At 42.8% G+C, this 23,589-nt stretch overlaps 1 protein-coding gene across 4 annotated transcripts in view; it reads left to right on the forward strand.

Moving 5' to 3' along the window:
- LOC106582631 (receptor-type tyrosine-protein phosphatase T) overlaps positions 1-23,589 on the forward strand; it is a 593,162-nt gene that overhangs the window by 292,735 nt on the left and 276,838 nt on the right. For all 4 annotated transcript variants that reach the window (XM_082967335.1, XM_045705246.2, XM_082967334.1 and 1 more), the window contains one exon: positions 7,689-7,798. In XM_082967335.1, coding sequence (XP_082823461.1) covers positions 7,689-7,798 — 110 coding nt within the window. The remainder of the gene's footprint in view (positions 1-7,688; positions 7,799-23,589) is intronic.

Consider the following 23,589-nt stretch of genomic DNA (forward strand, 5'->3'; position numbering starts at 1 on the left):
GATGGATTATCTTGGCAAATGAGAAATGCTCACTAACAAGAATGTAAACAAGTGTGTGCTCACCATTTGAGAGAAATACACTTTTTGTGTGTATGGAAAATTTCTGGGATCTTTTATTTCAGCTCATGAAACATGGGACCAATACTTTACATGTTATGTTTATATTTTAGTTCAGTTTATGTTTTGAGGTTGGACTTTATTACGTATAGCTCGTTAGCACTTAGGGCACACCGATTGGTGTCAGCCTTGTAAGGTGTTAATTTCCCTTTTTATCAGGCATTAAAACAGGAAACAATTAATCAGATGGATCTTGTATATTTCAGAGACCCTAGAGGGTAGAATATCCAATTAAAGTTTGCATTCAATCATACCCTGATCTGTAAAAAACCCGATATTTTGTTAGGGTGGACAAGCAATAATGTTAAATTGGATTTAGTTTAACTAAAATACAGCAAATGGGATTTTAAGATTAAAAGGAGATTACTATTTTTGTTATTTTGTTCCAGGGCTTGTTTTTCACTTTATGTTTGTTGTTAACAAAATGTGTCATTTTATGCTTACATTGTGTGTAATCAAAATGTTCAGATGAATTTCTTGACGTGTTTGACCTTGGTTGCCTATTGTTTACAGTAACCCAGTTTTAGCTACCACGGGTAAATTGGAATGCTATTTAAGTCCATTGTAGCAAGTCTACAAACAGAAATCAACAATACCTCAATACCTATTTGTTTGATAGTTATTTTTTTAAGATAGCAGCTATAAAAAAAGACTCAAATTAAAGCTCTCTCTCTAAAGTAAGATAAATCGCAAGTAAAATAATGATTTAATCATGACTGTTTTAAATCTACTCAAGGACCCAATTGATTTTCTAATAATAGATTATTTAACCATCCAGGGTACACGCCAAGACAATATGTCAAATGTGGAAATAATATATTGAGAGCTATCCTCCCTCTTCTGTTTTTGAAGAATTAGAGCTAACAAAGATTTCCAACATGTCAAGAAATTGTACCTGGACAGTATCAGTGTTACGGTAAAAATGTCTCTTTGGTGGAATCACCATGGTTATTTGGTTGTGTGTGGGTTGGGATGCTGACTGGACATGACAAATATCTTTCAGCCAAGTACATTCGATGCATCGTTGACAACACAATACTAAGCCCTGGCGTTGCTTCTGTCTAATCTGGTTAGAAATGGCACGATCAGTGGACAGCAAGTGGACACAAACAGAACCAACCACTGTCACTAATAACCCCCATGCCCCCAAGGTCTAAAGGTCTAACCCGGTGAAGTGTCCTTACTGGCCAAACAAAGAGGTGGATGCTTATGACCCTTACACTATCCATTAACAAAGGGTTAACATGGCAGTCTAGGCAATTATGACTAAATGGAATATTACAAAACAAACTAGTAAGCACTGTATTGCATGAATAATCCTATATTGATCTAAGACTAAGATCAACACCTTGATCATTGTCGACAACAATAGACCAAAAAAACATTACAGTAAAATACATTTGGCTAAGTGTACATGTGTGATCTAAAGTAAATGGAAACAATTAGCATGAACCGGGTGACTCAAATCTTACCACTAAACTCCCAAATCTAATATGCTTCTTGTTAGCAGGGAGTATAAGATAATGAGATTTACTGTTCTTTCTACCTTAAAGCTTGGCAATGTGCAAAAATAGTCCAGTTCCCGTATCTCTCCATCCCTCTATCCCTCCATCTGCCCTGTTGAGGGAGCTAATGCCAATACTATTCAAGAGCAGCTGTAACGTTTGCTTCCAACTCACACTCTCAAACATGTAGATCTCCTGAACGTAGCTTACTTTCCAGCCCACTTTCCAGCTCACACTCTCAAACACATAGATCCCCTGAACGCAGCTCACTCTCCAGATCCCAATCACCTGAATTCTGATCACCTGTTCACACACCTGTATGTCATTATCACACACTATTTAGTTCACTTCTTTGCACCCTATCATTGTGAGGTATTGTTTGTTCTGGGACACACATCTTTCAGAGCAGTTAGCTGCCTATTGCCTGATCTCCCGGATGACGTTACTAGCCTTTTCCCTGCCTGTACTGTTGCCTTTATGGACTCCCTGTGTATGACCTTCTGCCTTCCCCTGGTCCCAGCTATCTGCCTCCTCCTGTGGTCCTTTACAATAAACACCTGCTGCGCCCTGCGCTTGAAACCAGCTCTGTTTCCCATCGTGTACATTACACCTGCCACATTCTTCTCGTCTGCCATGCCAATTATTAAGGAGTGGTAGTGTGAAGTTGGACTAAATGGCCTTTTAACAAAGGTATTATCAGAACTTTCGTCCAATCATCAGACTGCATAAATTAATATCAAATCAAAGAGTCAGGATTGAGCACTGCGGAGGTTTCCCTTGACTTCAGCTGCTCACTCCATCAGCCCTGGGGTTAAGCTACCAGCACTGTCTTCCTACTTCCCCCATTAAGATGAGTTAACACTTTAAAAGTAATTGTAATATATCAAATCAAATTTGTTTATCACATACAAGTGTTTAGCAGATGTTATTGTGGGTGTAGCAAAATGCTTGTGCTTCTAGCTCTGACAGTGCCGTAATATCTAACAAGTAATGTCTAACAGTTTCAAAACATGTACCCAAAATAAATGTAAATCTAAGTAAGGAATGGATTAAGAATATATATACATACTGTATATTTAGTACCGTTCAAACATTTGGGGTCACTTAGAAATGTCCTTGTTTTCCATGAAACATACATGAAATGAGTTGCAAAATTAATAGGAAATATAGTCAAGACGTTGACAAGTTTAGGAATAATGATTTTTAATTTAAATAATAATTGTGTCCTTCAAACTTTGCTTTAGTCAAAGAATCCTCAGTTTGCAGCAATTACAGACTTGTAGACCTTTGGCTTTCTAGTTGTCATTTTGTTGAGGTAATCAGAGATTTCACCCCATGCTTCCTGAAACACCGCCCACAAGTTGGATTGGCTTGATGGGCACTTCTTACGTACCATACGGTCAAGCTGCTCCCACAACAGCTCAATATGGTTGAGATCCGGTGACTGTGCTGGCCACTCCATTATAGACAGAATACCAGCTGACTGCTTCTTCCCTAAATATACTGCTCCAAAAAATAAAGGGAACACTTAAACAACACATCCTAGATCTGAATGAAATAAATAATCTTATTAAATACTTTTTTCTTTACATAGTTGAATTTGCTGACAACAAAATCACACAAAAATAATCAATGGAAATCCAATTTATCAACCCATGGAGGTCTGGATTTGGCGTCACATTCAAAATTAAAGTGGAAAACCACACTACAGGCTGATCCAACTTTGATGTAATGTCCTTAAAACAAGTCAAAATGAGGCTCAGTAGTGTGTGTGGCCTCCACGTGCCTGTATGACCTCCCTACAATGCCTGGGCATGCTCCTGATGAGGTGGCGGATGGTCTCCTGAGGGATCTCCTCCCAGACCTGGACTAAAGCATCCGCCAACTCCTGGACAGTCTGTGGTGCAATGTGGCGTTGGTGGATGGAGCGAGACATGATGTCCCAGATGTGCTCAATTGGATTCAAGTCTGGGGAACGGGCGGGCCAGTCCATAGCATCAATGCCTTCCTCTTGCAGGAACTGCTGACACACTCCGGCCACATGAGGTCTAGCATTGTCTTGCATTTAGGAGGAACCCAGGGCCAACCGCACCAGCATATGGTCTCACAAGGGGTCTGAGGATCTCATCTCGGTACCTAATGGCAGTCAGGCTACCTCTGGCGAGCACATGAAGGGCTGTGCGGCCCCCCAAAGAAATGCCACTCCACACCATGACTGACCCACCGCCAAACCGGTCATGCTGGAGGATGTTGCAGGCAGCAGAACGTTCTCCACGGCGTCTCCAGACTCTGTCATGTCTGTCACGTGCTCAGTGTGAACCTGCTTTCATCTGTGAAGAGCACAGGGCGCCAGTGGCGAATTTGCCAATCTTGGTGTTCTCTGGCAAATGCCAAACGTCCTGCATGGTGTTGGGCTGTAAGCACAACCCCCACCTCATACCACCCTCATGGAGTCTGTTTCTGACCGTTTGAGCAGACACATGCACATTTGTGGCCTGCTGGAGGTCATTTTGCAGGGCTCTGGCAGTGCTCCTTCTGCTCCTCCTTGCACAAAGGCGGAGGTAGCGGTCCTGCTGCTGGGTTGTTGCCCTCCTACGGCCTCCTGCACGTCTCCTGATGTACTGGCCTGTCTCCTGGTAGCGCCTCCATGCTCTGGACACTACGCTGACAGACACAGCAAACCTTCTTGCCACAGCTCGCATTGATGTGCCATCCTGGATGAGCTGCACTACCTGAGCCACTTGTGTGGGTTGTAGACTCCGTCTCATGCTACCACTAGAGTGAAAGCACCGCCAGCATTCAAAAGTGACCAAAACATCAGCCAGGAAGCATAGGAACTGAGAAGTGGTCTGTGGTCCCCACCTGCAGAACCACTCCTTTATTGGGGGTGTCTTGCTAATTGCCTATAATTTCCACCTGCTGTCTATTCCATTTGCACAACAGCATGTGAAATGTATTGTCAATCAGTGTTGCTTCCTAAGTGGACAGTTTGATTTTACAGAATTGTGATTGACTTGGAGTTACATTGTGTTGTTTAAGTGTTCCCTTAATTTTTTTGAGCAGTGTAGTTATTGCAAAGTTTGGAGCTTTGCTTTTGGTCATTGTCCTGTTGTAGGAGGGAATTGTCTCCAATTAAGCGCTGTCCACAGGGTATGGCATGGCGTTGCAAAATGGAGTGATAGCCTTCCTTTTTCAAGATCCCTTTTACCCTGTACAAATCTCCCACTTTACCACCACCAAAGCACCCCGAGACCATCACATTGCCTCCAACATGCTTGACAGATGGCGTCAAGCACTCATCTAGCATCTTTTCATTTTTTCTGCGTCTCATGAATGTTCTTCTTTGTGATCCAAACTCCTCAAATTGAGATTTGTCAGTCCAAAACACTTTTTTCCAATCATCCTCTGTCCAGTGTCTGTTATTTTGCCCATATTAATATTTTCTTTTTATTAGGCCAGTCTGAGATATAGCTTTTTCTTTGCAACTCTGCCTAGAAGGCCAGCATCCCGGACTCGCCTCTTCACTGTTGACGTTGAGACTGGTGTTTTGCGGGTACTATTTAATGAAGCTGCCATTTGAGGACTTGTGAGGCATCTGTTTCTCAAACTAGACACTCTAATGTACTTGTCCTCTTACTCAGTTGTGCACCGGGGCCTCCCACTCCTCTTTCTATTATGGTTAGAGCCAGTTTGTGCTGTTCTGTGAAGGGAGTAGTACACAGCGTTGCATGAGATCTTCAGTTCCTTGGCAGTTTCTCGCATGGAATAGCCTTCATTTCTCAGAACAAGAATAGACTGATGAGTTTCAGAAGAAAGTTATTTGTTTCTGGCCATTTTGAGCCTGTGATCGAACCCACAAATGTTGATGCTCCAGATACTCAACTAGTCTAAAGAAGGCCAGTTGTATTGCTTCTTTAATGAGCACAACGTTTAAAGCTGTGCTAACATTATTGCAAAATAGTTTTCTAATGATCAATTAGCCTTTTAAAATGATAAACTTGGATTAGCTAACACAACGTGCCATTGGAACACAGGAGTGATGGTTGCTTATAATGGGCCTCTGTACGCCCAAGTAGATTCTCCATAAAGAATCTGCCATTTCCAGCTACAATAGTAATTTACAACATTAACAACATCTACACTGTATTTCTGATCAATTTGATGTAATTTTATTGGACAAAATATTTGCTTTTCTTTCAAAAACAAGTGACCTCAAACTTTTGAATGGTTGTTTATTGCAGAGCGGCATTGAACTAAGATAGTGGCATGGCATAGAGTACAGTTTACACATATGAGATGATTAATGCAAGATATGGATACATTATTAAAGTGGCTAGTTTTTCATTTACTTAAAGTGGCCAGTGATTCCTAATCTATGTCTATAGGCAGCAGCCTCTGATGTGCTGGATATGGCTGTTTAACAGTCAGTGGTGTAGTATAGAATACAATACAGTATATACGTACATATGATATAGGTGATGCCTATATGTAAGCACAATTTAAATTTGACTAAGATACCTTAGAATAGTGTGGAGTGCAGTTCATACAAACAGTATGAGATGATACGGAACATTATTAATGTGGCTAGTGATCCATTTCTAAAAGTGGCCAGTGATTCCTAATCTATGTCTGTAGGCAGCCGTCTCTGATGTGGTAATGATGGCTGTTTAGCAGTCTGATGGCCTGAGATAGAAGCTGTTTTTCAGTCTCTCGGTCCCAGCTTTGATGGACCTGTACTGACTTCGCCTTCTGGATGATAGTGGGGTGAACAGGCAGTAGCTTGGATGGTTGATGTGCTTGATGATCTTTTTAGCCTTCCTATGGAATCGGGTGCTGTAGGTTTCCAGGGGGGCGGGAAGTTTGCCCCCAGAATTGCGTTGGGCAGACCGCACCACCCTCTGGAGAGCTTTACGGTTGTGGGCGGTGCAGTTGCCGTACCAGGCGGTGATACAGCCTGACAGGATGCTCTCAATTGTGCATCTGTAAAAGTTTGTGAGGGTTTTAGGTGTTAAGCCAAATTTCTTTAGCCTCCTGAGGTTGAAGAGGCACTGTTGCACCTTCTTCACCACACTGTCTGTCTGTGTGTGTGGACCATTTCAGTTTGTCAGTGATGTGTACGCTTACAGTGAAATGCTTACGAACAGGTACAGGGACAATGGTGGCCATCTTGAAGCATGTGGGGACAACAGACTGGGATAGGGAGAGATTGAATATATCTGTGAACACACCAGCCAGCTGGTCTGTGCATTCTCTGAGGACGCGGCTAGGAATACCATCTGGGCCGGCAGCCTTGTGAGGGTTAACACGCTTAAATGTCTTAATCATGTTGGCCACGGAGAAGGAGAGCCCACAGTCCTTGATATCGGGCTGCGTTGGTGGCACTGTATTATCTTCAAAGCGAGCGAAGAAAGTGTTCAGCCTGTCCGGAAGCAAGACGTCGGTCTCCGCGACGTGGCTGGTTTTCCTTTTATAATCCGTGATTGTCTGTAGACCCAGCCACATACGTCTCGTGTCTGAGTCATTGAACTGGGACTCAACTTTGTCCCTATACCGATGTTTAGCCTGCTTGATTGCTTTGCGGAGGGAATAACTACACTCTTTGTATTCTTCCATATTCCCAGTCACCTTGCCCTGGTTAAATGTGGTGGTTTGCACTTTCAGTATGGCACGAATGCTCCCATCTATCCACGGTTTCTGGTTGGGGTAGGTTTTAATGGTCACAATGGGTACAACATCTCCTATGCACTTCCTGATAAACTCATTCACTGTATCAGTATATGTGTCGATATATGTATAATATGTACAGTTATCATAAGTGTGATTGAGAAGGAACAAAGTGTTGATATTTGCTTTGGATGATGATTTTGAGTGTGCCGTTGTGTGCCGTTGTGTGCTGTAATGTCTCAGATACTACGTTGTTGAATGGTTCAATTGTTCTCAATCAGACTGTGGCGTTGTGAAACTGTACTGGCTAATCAATGTGTGTGTTCTTTAGTGCTCAAACCTGCTTGCATGCTTTTGCTTGAACATGCCGTCACTCCTTTGTGTGTCTTTACATTTCTCCAGTTCCCGGCTCTGTTCCAATGGAGTCCACCCAGACCGGACCATACGAGGAGAAGATCTTCATGCAGTGGAAGGCACCTAACGAGACCAATGGTGTCATCACGCTATACGAGGTGAGTGACATCAACACAGCTGCTAACAGAGTTATTTTCTCACTTCCTCAGCACACAAAAATGAGACTCAACCTTGTGTAGCAAAATTTGAAAAGGTGTTTTTACATTGGATAAAAGTAGCGACTCAGAGCTACAAAATGGTCTATCAGACACTGCATTTGAGGAACAATGTGAAAGTATTTCTGCTTTGAAAGTTGATCAACTTGTAATCTCACTTTTGAGAAAATGGCCTTTGAATGTTTTGGTATCTCGTGAAGAGCTCTTCTTTGTGTACACCCATTCAGCATCGTTCACACCCTCTTAAGCTTTAGCCCCGCTCTCAGGGCGCACACCTGATACTCTGGCCGATGATTTGTTTACCTCTGGATAACATGAAAACAGCCTAACCAGCTCTGCTGGCAACAATTTCAGTACTCTTTTTTGCAGACGTTTACTGACACTGACCATATTCAACGGGTATTGTACACACGTCACGTAATGTTAGCTAACTAGCCAGCCAGCTAATGTTAGCTAGTTAAGCAACAATGAACAAAGTGCCAACAAAGCCATAGTGCTGGGAAATACCCAACCAGGTTCAATGTCAGCTAGCTAACATTAGGCTCTAATTAGAACAGCAAACGGCTGGATCACTAGCTGACGTTGTTATTCGTATCCCAGAGCCTAGCTAGCTAACAGTACACTTCAGCTTAAGGCATATAGCTTGCTAGCTAGGTAAACAATGAACCTAGCTAGGTTAACCTGTTAGGGCTAGGGGGCAGTATTGACACGGCCGGAAAAAATACGTACCCGATTTAATCTGGTTACTACTCCTGCCCAGTAACTAGAATATACATATAATTATTGGCTTTGGATAGAAAACACCCTAAAGTTTCTAAAACTGTTTGAATGGTGTCTGTGAGTATAACAGAACTCATATGGCAGGCCAAAACCTGAGAAGATTCCATGCAGGAAGTGGCCTGTCTGACAAGTTGTTGTTCATCTTGGCTCTTTTTATTGAAGACTGAGGATCTTTGCTATAACGTGACACTTCCTATGGCTCCCATAGGCTCTCAGAGCCCGGGAAAAAGCGGAATGATATCGAGGCAGCCTCTGGCTGAAACACATTATCACGTTTGGCAAGTGGCCGATCAGAGTACTATGGGTTTAGGCGCGTGCCCGAGTCGACCCCATGCTTTATTTTCTTTCGTCTGTTTACCTAAACGCAGATTCCCGGTCGGAATATTATCGCATTTTTACGAGAAAAATGGCATAAAAATTGATTTTAAACAGCAGTTGACATGCTTCGAAGTACGGTAATGGAATATTTCGAATTTTTTTGTCACGAAATGCGCCATGCTCGTCACCCTTATTTACCCTTTCGGATAGTGTCTTGAACGCACGAACAAAACGCCGCTATTTGGATATAACAATGGATTATTTGGGACCAAACCAACATTTGTTATTGAAGTAGAAGTCCTGGGAGTGCATTCTGACGAAGAACAGCAAAGGTAATAACATTTTTCTTATAGTAAATCTGACTTTGGTGAGTGCTAAACTTGCTGGGTGTCTAAATAGCTAGCCCTGTGATGCCGTGCTATCTACTGAGAATATTGCAAAATGTGCTTTCACCGAAAAGCTATTTTAAGACCTTCATAAACACAACCAAATTATTATTTGTTGAGATAATATGTTGATGTCCTAAATAATCGTCACTAGCTCAAAGGCGGTTCCCTCGATGCCATGTGCTTCTAGTGTTAACATCCAATCCTAAAGACGGCATCCTACATCCCTGTGAAATTGGGATCTCCTTAGACCAGTCAAGGCAATGACTTGAAAAAACTACAACCACAGATTTTCCACTTCCTGGTTGGATTCTTCTCAGGTTTTTCCCTGCCATATGAGTTCTGTTATACTCACCGACATCATTCAAACAGTTTTAGAAACTTCAGAGTGTTTTCTATCAAAATCTACTAATAATATGCATATCCTACCTCCAATGCCCGAGTAGGAGGCAGTTTAATTTGGGTACGTTTTTCATCCGGCCGTGAAAATACTGCCCCCTATCCCTAAGAGGCTAGCTAGCTAACGTTAGTAGTTATACATCAAACTTGCCAGTACATTAGCCTATAGTTATCTAACCCCCCAACGTGTATTGACTTGATTATTCTCGTCATTCTTAGTTTAGCTAAATGGTATAGTCATTGTGCTTTCTGAATGGACATTCGGGTGCTTTCGTAAATTCGCTCTGGCTATCTATAGGCTGGACAATAGAACAATTCAAAATTCACCCAAGGCTGAAAAACGGATTAAGAATGTTGGCTAAACCGGAACTAGCGCGAGTCCATAGCAAATGAATGGAATCGAACGTTCGCAGAGCCTGTTTTGACTGGAGTGATGCTCCATGAAAAATGTATCCCTTTTCATTTTACCACTACAATCTGTTCGTCGGACAAAACTGGAAAAAAACAACTTGTGTAGAAAGCACCTCGATGGTGTCAACTGTGCTTAGGTCTGCGTAAGGAAAAAGTAGGGAAAAAATAAAAACTGCTGACTATTTCTGGTCTAGCGATCGATGACAAACAAGCTCACTGCCCAGACTTGCATGATTACAAAGAGGAGATTCTCCTGATTAAAATGGTGCCGTGTAACAGTTTTGCTTCCGTCTCTCTCCTCGCCCCTACCTGGACTCGAACCAGGGACCCTCTGAATGGAAACACCGTAATATTAATCAAATTAATTTTGCCAAATTTCTTACATCTAGACGTTCCGCTAGCGGAACACCTGCTCCAATATCCAATGATAGGGCGTGGCGCGAATTACAAATTCCTCAAAAATACAAAAACTTCCATTTTTCAAACATATGACTATTTCACAGCATTTTAAAGACAAGACTCTCCTTTATCTAACCACACTGTCCGATTTCAAAAAGGCTTTACAGCGAAAGCAAAACATTAGATTATGTCAGCAGAGTATCCAGCCAGAAATAATCAGACACCCATTTTTCAAGCTAGCATATAATGTCACAAAAAACAAAACCACAGCTAAATGCAGCACTAACCTTTGATGATCTTCATCAGATGACACACCTAGGACATTATGTTATACAATACATGCATGTTTTGTTCAATCAAGTTCATATTTATATCAAAAACCAGCTTCTTACATTAGCATGTGACGTTCAGAACTAGCATACCCCCGCAAACCTCCGGTGAATTTACTAAATTACTCACGATAAACGTTCACAAAAAACATAACAATTATTTTAAGAATTATAGATACAGAACTCCTTTTTGCAATCGAGGTGTCCGATTTTAAAATAGCTTTTCGGTGAAAGCACATTTTGCAATATTCTGAGTAGATAGCCCAGCCATCACGGCTAGCTATTTAGACACCCACCAAGTTTAGCCCTGACCAAAGTCAGATTTACTATTAGAAAAGTTTGATTACCTTTGGTGTTCTTCGTCAGAATGCACTCCCAGGACTGCTACTTCAATATCAAATGTTGGTTTGGTTCAAAATAATCCATAGTTATATCCAAACAGCGGCGTTTTGTTCGTGCGTTCAAGACACTATCCAAAGTGTAAATAAGGGTCACGAGCATGGCGCATTTCGTGACAAAAGATTTCTAAATATTCCATTACCGCATGTCAACCGCTGTTTAAAATCAATTTTTATGCCATTTTTCTCGTAAAAAAGCGATAATATTCCGACCGGGAATCTGCGTTTAGGTAAACAGACGAAAGAAAACAAAGCATGGGGTCGACTCGGGCACGCGCCTGAGTCTCACAGTACTGTGACCAGCCACTATCCAAACGCGCTACTTTTTTCAACCAGAGCCTGCAAAGCCACGATTCAGCTTTTTGCCGTCTTCTGAGAGCCCATGGGAGCCGTAGGAAGTGTCACCTAACAGCAGAGATCCCCTGTATTGGGTAGAGATAATCAAGAAGGCCAAGAAATTGTCAGACAGGGCACTTCCTGCATAGAATCTTCTCAGGTTTTGGCCTGCCAAATGAGTTCTGTTATACTCACAGACACCATTCAAACAGTTTTAGAAACTTTGGAGTGTTTTCTATCCAAAGCTAATAATTATATGCATATTCTAGTTTCTGGGCAGGAGTAATAATCAGATTAAATCGGGTACGTTTATTATCCGGCTGTGAAAATACTGCCCCCTAGCCATAACAGGTTCAATTCTCTGGTACTGCCAATCCGGGAATACTATCAAATGCTTCTCAAAGATGCCCTCTGGTGGTCAAACTAACAATAACTTGCACTAACAGAAGAAATGGCTGAGAATTAAATGATGTGCCACAGAAAGCTGCAGCAGCACGCAGGGTGTGCCGCAGTATGACGTAACTTTTAAAGAAGGAACCACTGTATATGGCAGACCAATCCGAACTAATTTCTCGGCATGTCCAGCCCACTCATTATCTCAGCCAATCATGGATTGTGGGAAGGTTGCTCACTTTTTCCAACAAGGCTCGTAATTTAACAGTTTTATTCGTATTTACAGATGGCATAAAACATTGTATTGTGCACAAGAAAGTTCACATGTTTGAGAAGGCATTTCTGCCCAAAAACTCATTTTCATGAACATTTTTTTATATTAAGTTCCAACGGCTATCCTGTGAAGTCGTGACTTGCGACATACACCTAGTTTCCTGAATCGGGTCACAAATACGCTCACAATTCCATCCTCACCCCCCACGACACTATAGGTTTTACTCATATTTCACACTACTTACTTACTCATAGTTGCCAGCTCTCAATTCAATTCATGAATTTCACAAATTCACAGCTAAGTGTAACAAGGGTATTTATAGTCCAACCTTATCTGCAGCATACCACCCTGCATCCAACTGCTGGGTTACATCTGATTCTAAGCAGGGTCGGTCCTGGATTGTAGACCATGCTGCTGGAAGGGGTGTTGAAAGACCAGAAGATGGCACTTCCCAATTTCACAGGGATGTAGGATGCCGTCTTTAGGATTGGATGTTAACACGAAGCACATGGCATCGAGGGAACCACCTTTGAGCCAGTAACGATTATTTTGGACATCAACATGCTATCTCAACAAATAATCATTTGGTTGTGTTTATGAAGGTCTTAAGTAACATTGGAATACAAAAGAAAATGTATTTCAAAGAACAAAATAGCATTTTAAGAATTATAGATACAATTCTCCTTTATGCAACCGCTGTGTCAGATTTTAAAATAGCTTTACAGAGAAAGCACATTTTTCAATATTCTGAGTACATAGCTCGCCATCACAGCGAGCTATACAGACACCCGCCAAGTTTGGGGCAACCTAAACTCAGAATTAGTATTAAAAATATGCTCTTACCTTTGCTGATCTTCGCAGAATGCACTCCCAGGACTGCTACTTCCACAAGAAATTTTGTTTTTGTTCGAAATAATCCATATTTATGTCCACATACCTCCGTTTTGTTCGTGCGTTCAGGTCACTGTCCAAAGGCTAACGCGCGAGCGCAATTCGAGACACAAAAAGTCAAAATGTTCCATTACCGTACTTAGAAGCATGTCAAATGCTGTTTAAAATCAATCTTTATGGTATTTTTTACGTAAAATTGCGATAATATTCCAACCGGACAATAGCGTATTCATTCAAGGAGAAAAAGAAGGAACAGCGTGCTCGCGGGACCGCACATATCCAATCTCTTTGTCCCCAGGCAGTCCACTCAGCAACTGAGCTATACTCTGCCCAGTGACAGGAGAAGGCTCAAACAACTTTCTGAAGGCTTTTGACAGCCAATGGAAGCCTTAGGAAGTGCAACGTGACCCCACAAATACTGTAGTTTCGAAATGGGCTAGAAAGAAGAACTACAATTCTCAGATCCTCCACTTCCTGGTTAAATATTTCTCAGGCTTTTGCCTGCCATATGAGTTCTGTTATACTCACAGACACCATTCAAACAGTTTTAGAAACTTCAGAGAGTTTTCTATCTAAATCTACTAATAATATACATATTCTAGTTTCTGGGAAAGGGTAGTAACCAGTTTATTTTGGGTACGCTTTTTCATCCGGCCATGAAAATACTGCCCCCTATCCTCAACAGGTTAAAATAATTGTTATGTATTTTGTCAACGTTTATGATGAGTATTCTTGTAAATTCACCGGAAGTTTTTGGTGGGAATACATTTTCTGAACATCACTCGCCAATGTAAAATGCTGTTTTTGGATATAAATATGAAATTGATCGAACAAAACACACATGTATTGTGTAACATGATGTCCTAGGAGTGTCATCTGATGAAGATCGTCAAAGGTTAGTGCTTCATTTAGCTGTGTTTTGGGTTTTTGTGACATATCCTTGCTTGGAAAATGGCTGTGTGGTTATTTTGGTCTATGTACTCTCCTAACATAATGTAATGTTTTGCTTTCGCTGTAAAGCCTTTTTGAAATCTGACAATGTGGTTGGATTAAGGAGAAGTGTATCTTTAAAATGGTGTAAAATAGTCCTATGTTTGAAAAATTTAAATTATTGGATTTTTTGAGGTTTTGTATTTCACACCATGCTGTTCTATTGGATATTAGCTAGGCGTTCCTCAACAGGTTTTTAATGTGAGTCTGGAAGGAGAGTTTACAGTCTAAGCAGACACCCAGGTATTGTAGTTGTCCATGTATTCTAAGTCAGAGCCGTCTAGAAAAGTGATGCTGGATGGGCGAGCAGGTGCGGGCAGTGATCGATTGAATAGCATGCATTTAGTTTTACTTGCGTTTAACAGCAGTTGGAGGCCACGGAAGGAGAGTTGTATGGCATTGAAGCTCATCTGGAGGTTAGTTAACACAGTGTCCAAAGAGGGGCCAGAAGTATACAGAATGGTGTCATCTGCGTAGAGGTGGATCAGAGAATCACCAGTAGCAAGAGCAACATCATTGATTAATACAGAGAAGAGAGTAGACCCGAGAATTGAACCCTGTGGCACACCCATAGAGACTGCCAGAGGTCCGGACAACAGGCCCTCCGATTTGACACACTGAACTCTATCAGAGAAGTAGTTGGTAAACCAGGCGAGGCAATCATTTGAGAAACCAAGGCTGTCGAGCCTGCCAATAAGAATGTTGTGATTTACAGAGTCGAAAGCCTTGGCCAGGTCGATGAATACGGCTGCACAGTAATGTCTCTTATCGATGGCGGTTATGATGTAGTTTAGAACCTTGACCGTGGCTGAGGTGCACCCATGACCAGCTCTGAAACCCGATTGCATAGCGGAGAAGGTACGGGGGGATTCAAAATGGTCGGTAATCTGTTTGTTAACTTGGCTTTCGAAGACCTTAGAAAGACAGGGTAGGATAGACATAGGTCTGTAGCAGTTTGGGTCTAGAGTGTCACCCCCTTTGAAGAGGGGGATGACCGCGGCAGCTTTCCAATCTTTGGGAATCTCGGACAATACAAAAGAGGTTGAACAGGCTAGTAATAGGGGCTGCAACAATTTCGGCAGATCATTTTAGAAAGAGAGGGTCCAGATTGTCTAGCCCGGCTGATTTGTATGGGTCCAGATTTTGCAGCTCTTTCAGAACATCAGTTATCTGGATTTGGGTGAAGGAGAAATGGTGGGGGCATTGGCGGGTTGCTGTGGAGGGTGCCGGGCAGTTGACCGGGGTAGGGGTAGCCAGGTGGAAAGCATGGCCAGCCGTAGGGAAATGCTTATTGAAATTCTCAATTATAGTGGATTTATCGGTGGTAACAGTGTTTCCTAGCCTCAGAGCAGTGGGCAGCTGGGAGTAGGTGCTCTTATTCTCCATGGACTTTACAGTGTCCCAGAACTTTTTTGAGTTAGTACTAAAGGATGCAAATTTCTGTTTGAAAAAGCTAGCCTTAGCTTTTCTAACTGCCTGTGAATATTTGTTCCTAACTTCACTGAAAAGTTGCTTATCACGGGGGCTATTCGATGCTAATGTAGAACGCCACAGGATGTTTTTGTGCTGGTCAAGGGCAGACAGGTCTGGAGTGAACCAAGGACTATATCTATTCCTAGTTCTACATTTTTTGAGTGGGGCATGCTTATTTAAGATGGTGAGGAAGGCACTTTTAAAGAATAGCCGGGCATCATCTACTGACGGGATGAGGTCAATGTCTTTCCAGGATACCCTGGCCAGGTCGATTAGAAAGGCCTGCTCGCAGAAGTGTTTTAGGGAGCGTTTGACAGTGATGAGGGGTGGTCATTTGGTCGCAGACCCATTACGGATGCAGGCAATGAGGCAGGGATCGCTGAGATCTTGATTGAAAACAGCAGATGTGTATTTGGAGGGCGAGTTAGTTAGGATGACATCTATGATGGTGCCCGTGTTTACGGATTTGGGGTTGTACCTGGTAGGTTCATTGATAGTTTGTGTGAAATTGCGGGCATCAAGCTTAGATTGTAGGATGGCCTGGGTGTTAAGCATGTCCCAGTTTAGGTCACCTAGTAGCACGAGTTCAGAAGATAGATGGTGGGCAATCAATTCACATATGGTATCGAGGGCACAGCTGGGGGCAGAGGGAGGTCTATAGCAAGGGGCAACAGTGAGAGACTTGTTTCTGGAAAGGTGAATTTTTAGAAGTAGAAGCTTGAATTGTTTGGGTACAGACTTGGATAGTAATACAGAACTCTGCAGGCTATCTTTGCAGTAGATTGCAACACCGCCCCCTTTGGCAGTTCTATCTTGGCGGAAAATGTTATAGTTAGCGATGGAGATTTCAGGGTTTTTGGTGGTTTTCCTAAGCCAGGATTTAGACACGGCTAAGGCATCCGGGTTGGCAGAGTGTGCTAAAGCAGTGAGTAAAACAAACTTAGGGAGTAGGCTTCTAATGTTAACATGCATGAAACCAAGGCTTTTACGGTTACAGAAGTCAACAAATGAGAGCACCTGGGGAGTGGGAGTGGAGCTAGGCACTGCAGGACCTGGATTAACCTCCACATCACCAGAGGAACAGAGGAGAAGTAGGATAAGAGTACGGCTAAAGGCTATACAAACTGGCCATCTAGCATGTTCGGAACAGAGAGTAAAAGGAGGAGGTTTCTGGGCACGATAGCATAGATTCAAGGCATAGTGTACAGACAAAGGTAAGGTAGGATGTGAGTACATTGGAGGTAAACCTAGGTATTGAGTAATGATGAGAGAGATATGGTCTCTAGAGACGTTTAAACCAGGTGATGTCATCGCATATGTAGGAGGTGGAACAACATGGTTGGTTAAGGCATATTCAGCACGGCTAGTGGCTCTACAGTGAAATAAGACAGTAATCACTAACCAGGACAGTAATGGACGAGGCATATTGATATTAGAGAGAGGCATGCATAGCCAAGTGAACATATGGGTCCAGTGAGTGGTTGGGCTGACTGGGGACACGGCAATTCAGACAGTTAGCAGGCCGATGCTAACAGTTAGTTGGCCGGGGCTAAAAAAGCTAGCAGTTTGCAGACCGGGGCTGGCAAGCTAGCAGTTAGCAGACCGGGTTAGCAAGTAAGCAGTTGGCAGACTGGGGCTAGCAGATAGCAGACCGGGGCAGGCAAGCTAGCAGTTAGCAGACCGGGGCAAGCAAGCTAGCAGTTAACAGACCGGGGCTAGCAAGTTAGCCTTTGGGGGACGTCGCGATGGGGCTAAGTCTGTTTTTTCCTCTTCGTGCGGTGACGTCGATAGACCAGTCGTGGAATTAGTAGGGTTCCAAGTAGCTCTAGGTAGCTAGTAGGCCGCGGTTAGCAGAATGGGCCTTCAGTGGACGTCGCACCTGAGGGGCCTGTTGGAATCCTCAGGCAGATTATGTCGGTATTCCAGTCGTTGAGGTTCCGTGCCCTGTATCAGCAGTAGAAGGTGTCCGGATATTGTAGCCCAGGAATGGGCTCCGGTGGTAGCACAGGAGCCCTGGCCGGGCTAGCTTCAGGCTAATTGGTGCTTTCTCTGGGCTGGAAACGCTAGCCAGGAGTAGTCACCCGAGATTGCGGTTAGCTAGTTGCAAAGATCCAGATGAAAATGTTCAGAGTTTGCGGTAGGAATCCGGGGATATGGGGGAAAAATAAATAAATAATAATAATAGGTCCGTTATGCTCTGGTTTGAGTCACGTTGTCCGAACTGGTGAGAGCTTTCCGAGCTAAAGGTTAGCTGATGACCGCTAGCAATGGTTTGCTGACTGATAGCTGGTAGGTAGTTAGCTGGCTAGCTTCAGTTCAGGGATTCCAGATCCGAAGTAAATAGAAATACTTTAGAAAAAAAAACTGATCCACGCCACATTGGGTGAGGCGGGTTGCAGGAGAATATTTAGAAGTTGAGGTTTAGGAAAATATTTTAAAAAGATGTAAAAAGACATATACAAGGGACACGACAGGACAAAGACGTCTGACTGCTACGCCATCTTGGATTCAAGAAAATGCATGTTTGTGTGGGTGAAGCAGAAAAGGACAAACAAAAGGCCCGTTCTACCTTTTATTCAGTGGGTCTGAATTTGGGGCCGACTTTCAATTTACAGGTAGCTTTTGTTACCGAGCCGACATCATTAATATGAAATTAGTCTCTCGCCATCTCATCCATAACAGGATTTATAGAATTTGTTAAACACATTGAGTCTAGTACAATGCGTTCCCATTTGCTGTAATTGCCTATAATTACCCCTATTGATTGGATTAAAAGCCTCCGACGGCATCATCTGGGAGATCTGAGGATCCAGAAGACTCTTCTCTCGCTTTCAGGCCTTGGGCAAATTAGACTAGGGACAATATACTAGAAAATGGGAGAATAGAGAAGCCAGTGAGGGGCGGGGGAGGATGTTGATAGGTGGGCGAGGGGCGGAGGGCGCAGGTGAGGAACCCTTTGGTGATGGTAAACACACTAATATGCATAGAGATGTTACACTGTTCAGAGAGGCCTGTACTGTAGCAGTCTAATATGAACCAACAGACAGGCTTCACACGATTCCGCAACGTTCACGACAACCCAAAGTTCTTAAAGGTTATTATCACAGACAACAGTAACTATACTAAACTGTGCACAAAACAAAAGACTACTCATGGAAGTCCACAATGGTTGGATATTGACATTGATAAAGATGTGAAAAGTACTCAAGACTCACCGACACTGCTCCTGTAAGCCCATGGCCTTCTAATATTGACAGGTAATAAAGACTACTGAAGGGAGGTTTACAGACCTGACACTGATCGTACCCTTGTCAGTCCCTTACTAATTGACTAATAAAACGCATGTCGCTATATCAATCTCCAGCAGTATTAGCCCCGCTCCTTCAAATCACATTTTATTTGTCACATGCGCCGAATACAACAGGTTAACCAACAATGTGGTTTTAAGAAAAAAAGATTTAAGAAAGTATTTACTAAATAAATAAAAAAGAGCAACAATAAAATAACAATAACGAGGCTATATACAGGGAGTACCGGTACCGAGGCAATGTGCAGGGCTACAGGTTAGTCGAGGTAATTGAGGTAATATGTACATTTAGGTAGGGGTAAAGTGACTATGCATACTGTAGATAATAAACAGTGAGTAGCAGCAGTGTAAAAAAGTGTGCGTGGGGGGGTCAATGCAAATAATCCAGGGAGCATTTGATAAACTGTTCAGCAGACCCTTCTGGTCATCAATGAACATTTGAACATCTTGGCCATGTTCTGTTATAATCTCCACCCGGCACAGCCAGAAGAGGACTGGCCACTCCTCATAGCCTGGTTCCTCTCTAGGTTTCTTCCTAGGTTCCGGCCATTCTAGGGAGTTTTTCCTAGCCACCGTGCTTCTACACCTGCATTGCTTGCTGTTTGGGGTTTTAGGCTGGGTTTCTGTACAGCACTTTGTGACATCAGCTTATCCTCTCTAGGGTATGTGGGACGAAATCGTCCCAACTAGTCAACAGCCAGTGGAATCGAGTGGCGCGATATTCAAATACCTTAGAAATGCTATTACTTACATTTCTCAAACATATTACTATTTTACACCATTTTAAAGACAAGACTCTCGTTAATCTAACCACATTGTCCGATTTCAAAAAGGCTTTACAACGAAAGCAAAACATTAGATTATGTCAGGAGAGTACCCAGCCAGAAATAATCACACACCCATTTTTCAAGCTAGCATATAATGTCACAAAAACCAAAACCACAGCTAAATGCAGCACTAACCTTTGATGATCTTCATCAGATGACACTCCTAGGACATTATGTTATACAATACATGCATGTTTTGTTCAATCAAGTTCATATTTATATCAAAAACCAGATTTTTACATTAGCATGTGACGTTCAGAACTAGCAAACATACTGAAAACTTCCGGTGAATTTACTAAATTACTCATGATAAACGTTCACAAAAAACATAACAATTATTTTAAGAATTATAGATACAGAACTCCTTTATGCAATCGCGGTGTCAGATTTTAAAATAGCTTTTCGGCAAAAGCACATTTTGCAATATTCTGAGTAGATAGCTCGCCATCAAGGGCTAGCTAATTTGACACCCACCAAGTTTGGTGGGTGTCAGAATTACTATAAGAAAAATTGGACTACCTTTGCTGTTCTTTGTCAGAATGCACTCCCAGGACTTCTACTTCATCCACAAATGTTGTTTTTTTGTTCAAAATAATCCATTGTTATGTTCAAATATCCTCTGTTTTGTTCTTGCGTTCAAGACACTATCTGAATGGTGAGGCGCGGACACATATCGTGACAAAAAAATTCAAAATATTCCATTATCGTACTTCGAAGCATGTCAAACGCTGATTTTTCTCGTAAAATAGCGATAATATTCCGACCGGGAGACGTCTTTTTCGTTCAAAGACTGACAATGTAAAATGGCCTCTTCACGTGCATGCGCACGCCCGTCTCCTTGTTCTCAGATCGACCACTATCCAAATGCGCTACTGTTTTTCAGGCAGGGGCTGCAAAGTCATCATTCAATGTTCTGGCGCCTTCTGAGAGCCTTTGGGAGCCTTAGAAAGTGTCACGTTACAGCAGAGATCCTCTGTTTTCGATAAAGAGAGTATAGAAGGCCAAGAAATGGTCAGAGAGGGCACTTCCTGTACAGAATCTTCTCAGGTTTTGGCCTGCCATATGAGTTCTGTTATACTCACAGACACCATTCAAACAGTTTTAGAAACTTTAGGGTGTTTTCTATCCAAATCAAACAATGATATGCATATTCTAGTTTCTGGGCAGTAGTAATAACCAGATTAAATCGGGGATGTTTTTTATCCGGATGTGAAAATACTGCCCCCTACCCTAGAGCGGTTTAGTAAGAATGGCTTTATCAATACATTTGATTTATTGATTGATGTTATGTCTTGGGGGTAGAAGCTGTTAAGAAGCCTTTTGAACCTAGAGCTCCGGTATTACTTGCTGTGCGGTAGCAGAGAGAACAGTCTGTGACTAGAGTGTCTGGAGTCTTTGCCAATTTTAAGGGCCTTTCTCTGAAACCTGGATGGCAGGAAGTTAGGCCTCAGTGATTTACTGGGTCGTACGCATCACCATCTGTAGCGCCTTACGGTCGGAGGCAGAGCAGTTGCCGTAACAGGTGGTGATGCAACCAGTCAGCATGCTCTCAATGGTGCAATTGTAGACCTTTTGAGGATCTGAGGACCCATGCCAAATATTTTCAGTCTCCTGAGGGGCAATAGGTGTTGTCATGCCCTCTTCACTACTGTCTTGGTTTGTTTTGGCAATGATAGTTTGTTGGTGATGTGGACACCAATGAACTTGAAGCTCTCAACCTGCTCCACTACAGCCCTGTTGATGAGAATAAGGGTGTGCTCAGCCCTCCTTTTCGTGTAGTCCACAATCAGCTCCTTTGTCTTGATCATGTTGAGGGAGAGGTTGTTTTCCTGGCACCACACTGCCAGGTCTCTGACCTCCTCCCTACAGGCTGTCTCATCGTTGTCGGTCTCACTGTTGTCATTGGCAAACTTAATGATGGTGTTGGAGTTTTGCTTGGCCATGCAGTCATCAGTGAACAGGGAGTACAGGGGGGACTAAGCAAGCACCCCTTGAGGGGCCCCCTGTTGAGGATCAGGGTGGCAGATGTGTTGTTCCCTACCCTTACCACCTAGGAGCGCCGCCTCTGGATGAGCATTTTCTTGTATGCTTATGGCCTTATACAGCTCATTGAGTGCTGTCTTAGTGCTAGCATCGGTTTGTCGTGTTAAATAGACAAATACAAAAAATATAGATGAAAACACTCTTGCTAAATAGTGTGGTCTACAGCTTGTTATGAGATAATCTACCTCAGGCGAGCAAAACCTTGAGACTTCCTTGATATTAGATTTCGCTCACCAGCTGTTATTGACAAATAGACACAGGCCTCCAACCCTTGTCTTACCGGAGGCAGCTGTTCTATCTTGCCGATGCACAAAAAACCCAGCCAACTGTTTATTATCCATGTCGTCGCTCAGCCCCGACTCGGTGAAACATAAGATATTACAGTTTTTAATGTCTCGTTGGTAGGATAGTCTTGAACGGAGCTCATCCAGTTTTTTATCCAATGACTGCACGTTGGCCAATAGGACGGATGGTAGAGGCGGGTTACCCACTCGCCGACAAATTCTCACAAGGCAACCGGACCTGCATCCCCTGTATTGGCGTATTTTCTTCATGATGGGATTTGGGCCTGGTACGGTATGTACAGTAAATCCTTTGCATCCGACTCAATAACATTTATTTTTTCGTCAAGTAAGAGGTGTTCTGATATCCAGAAGCTATATTTGGTCATAAGAGATGTTGGCAGAAACATTATGTACAAAATGCGTTACAAGCAATGTGAAAAAACACACAAAATAGCACAAATGGCAGCCGTCTCCTCCGGCGCCATTGTCTCTTGCTCTGATTCCTGCTCACTAGACATATCTTCTGACCTAATCAAAGCACATCAGCCACACAGAGAGGTCACAACACGTTTATAATCCATACTAGTACCAGGTTTGTGTTCAGTAGGCACAAAACTGGAACAAATGCTATGAAAGTGGGTAAAACAGGGAGGTGCTATCTCAACTCATTCAATTAGCAATGTTTTTTTTTTCTTTTACCCCGTTTGATAACACTTTACTTGATGCCCATGGTCATATGGTCATATGAGCTGACATAACTTGTCATAACCTGCCTTAAAATGGCCATAACACTGTCATGACACATATATTTAGACCTGTTGTGACATACACTTCATGACCAAAAGTATGTGGACACCTGCTCGTCGAACATCTCATTCTAAAATTGGTCCCCCCTTTTCTGCAGTAACAGCCTCCACTCTTCTGGGAAGGTGTTAAACTAGATATTGGAACATTGCTGCAGGAACTTGCTTCCATTCAGTAACACGAGCAATAGTGAGGTCCGGCACTGATGTTGGGCTATTAGGCCTGGCTCACAGTTGGCGATCCAGTTCATCCCAAAGGTGTTCGATGGGTTTGAGGTCAGGGCTCTGTGCAGTCCAGTCAAGTTCTTCCACACCGATCTCGACAAACCATTTCTGTATGAACCTCACTTTGTGCATGGGGGAATTATCATGCTGAAACAGGAAAGGGCCTTCCTCAAACTGTTGCCACAAAGTTGTAAGCACAGAATATCGTTGTATGCTGTAGAGTTAAGATTTCCCTTAACTGGAACTGAGGGGCCTAGCCCGAACCATGAAAAACAGCCCTAGACCATTATTTCTCCTCCACCAAACTTTAGAGTTGGCACTATGCATTCGGTCAGGTAGCATTCTCCTGGCGCTGCCAAATCCAGCGGACTGCCAGATGGTGAAACGTGATTCATCACTCCAGAAAATGTGTTTCCACTGCTCCAGAGTCGAATGGTGTCGAGCTTTACAGCACTCCAAATGTGCTCT

Source organism: Salmo salar, chromosome 22, assembly GCF_965601325.2.
Source record: "Salmo salar chromosome 22, fSalSal1, whole genome shotgun sequence".
In the NCBI taxonomy this organism is placed as follows: domain Eukaryota; kingdom Metazoa; phylum Chordata; class Actinopteri; order Salmoniformes; family Salmonidae; genus Salmo; species Salmo salar.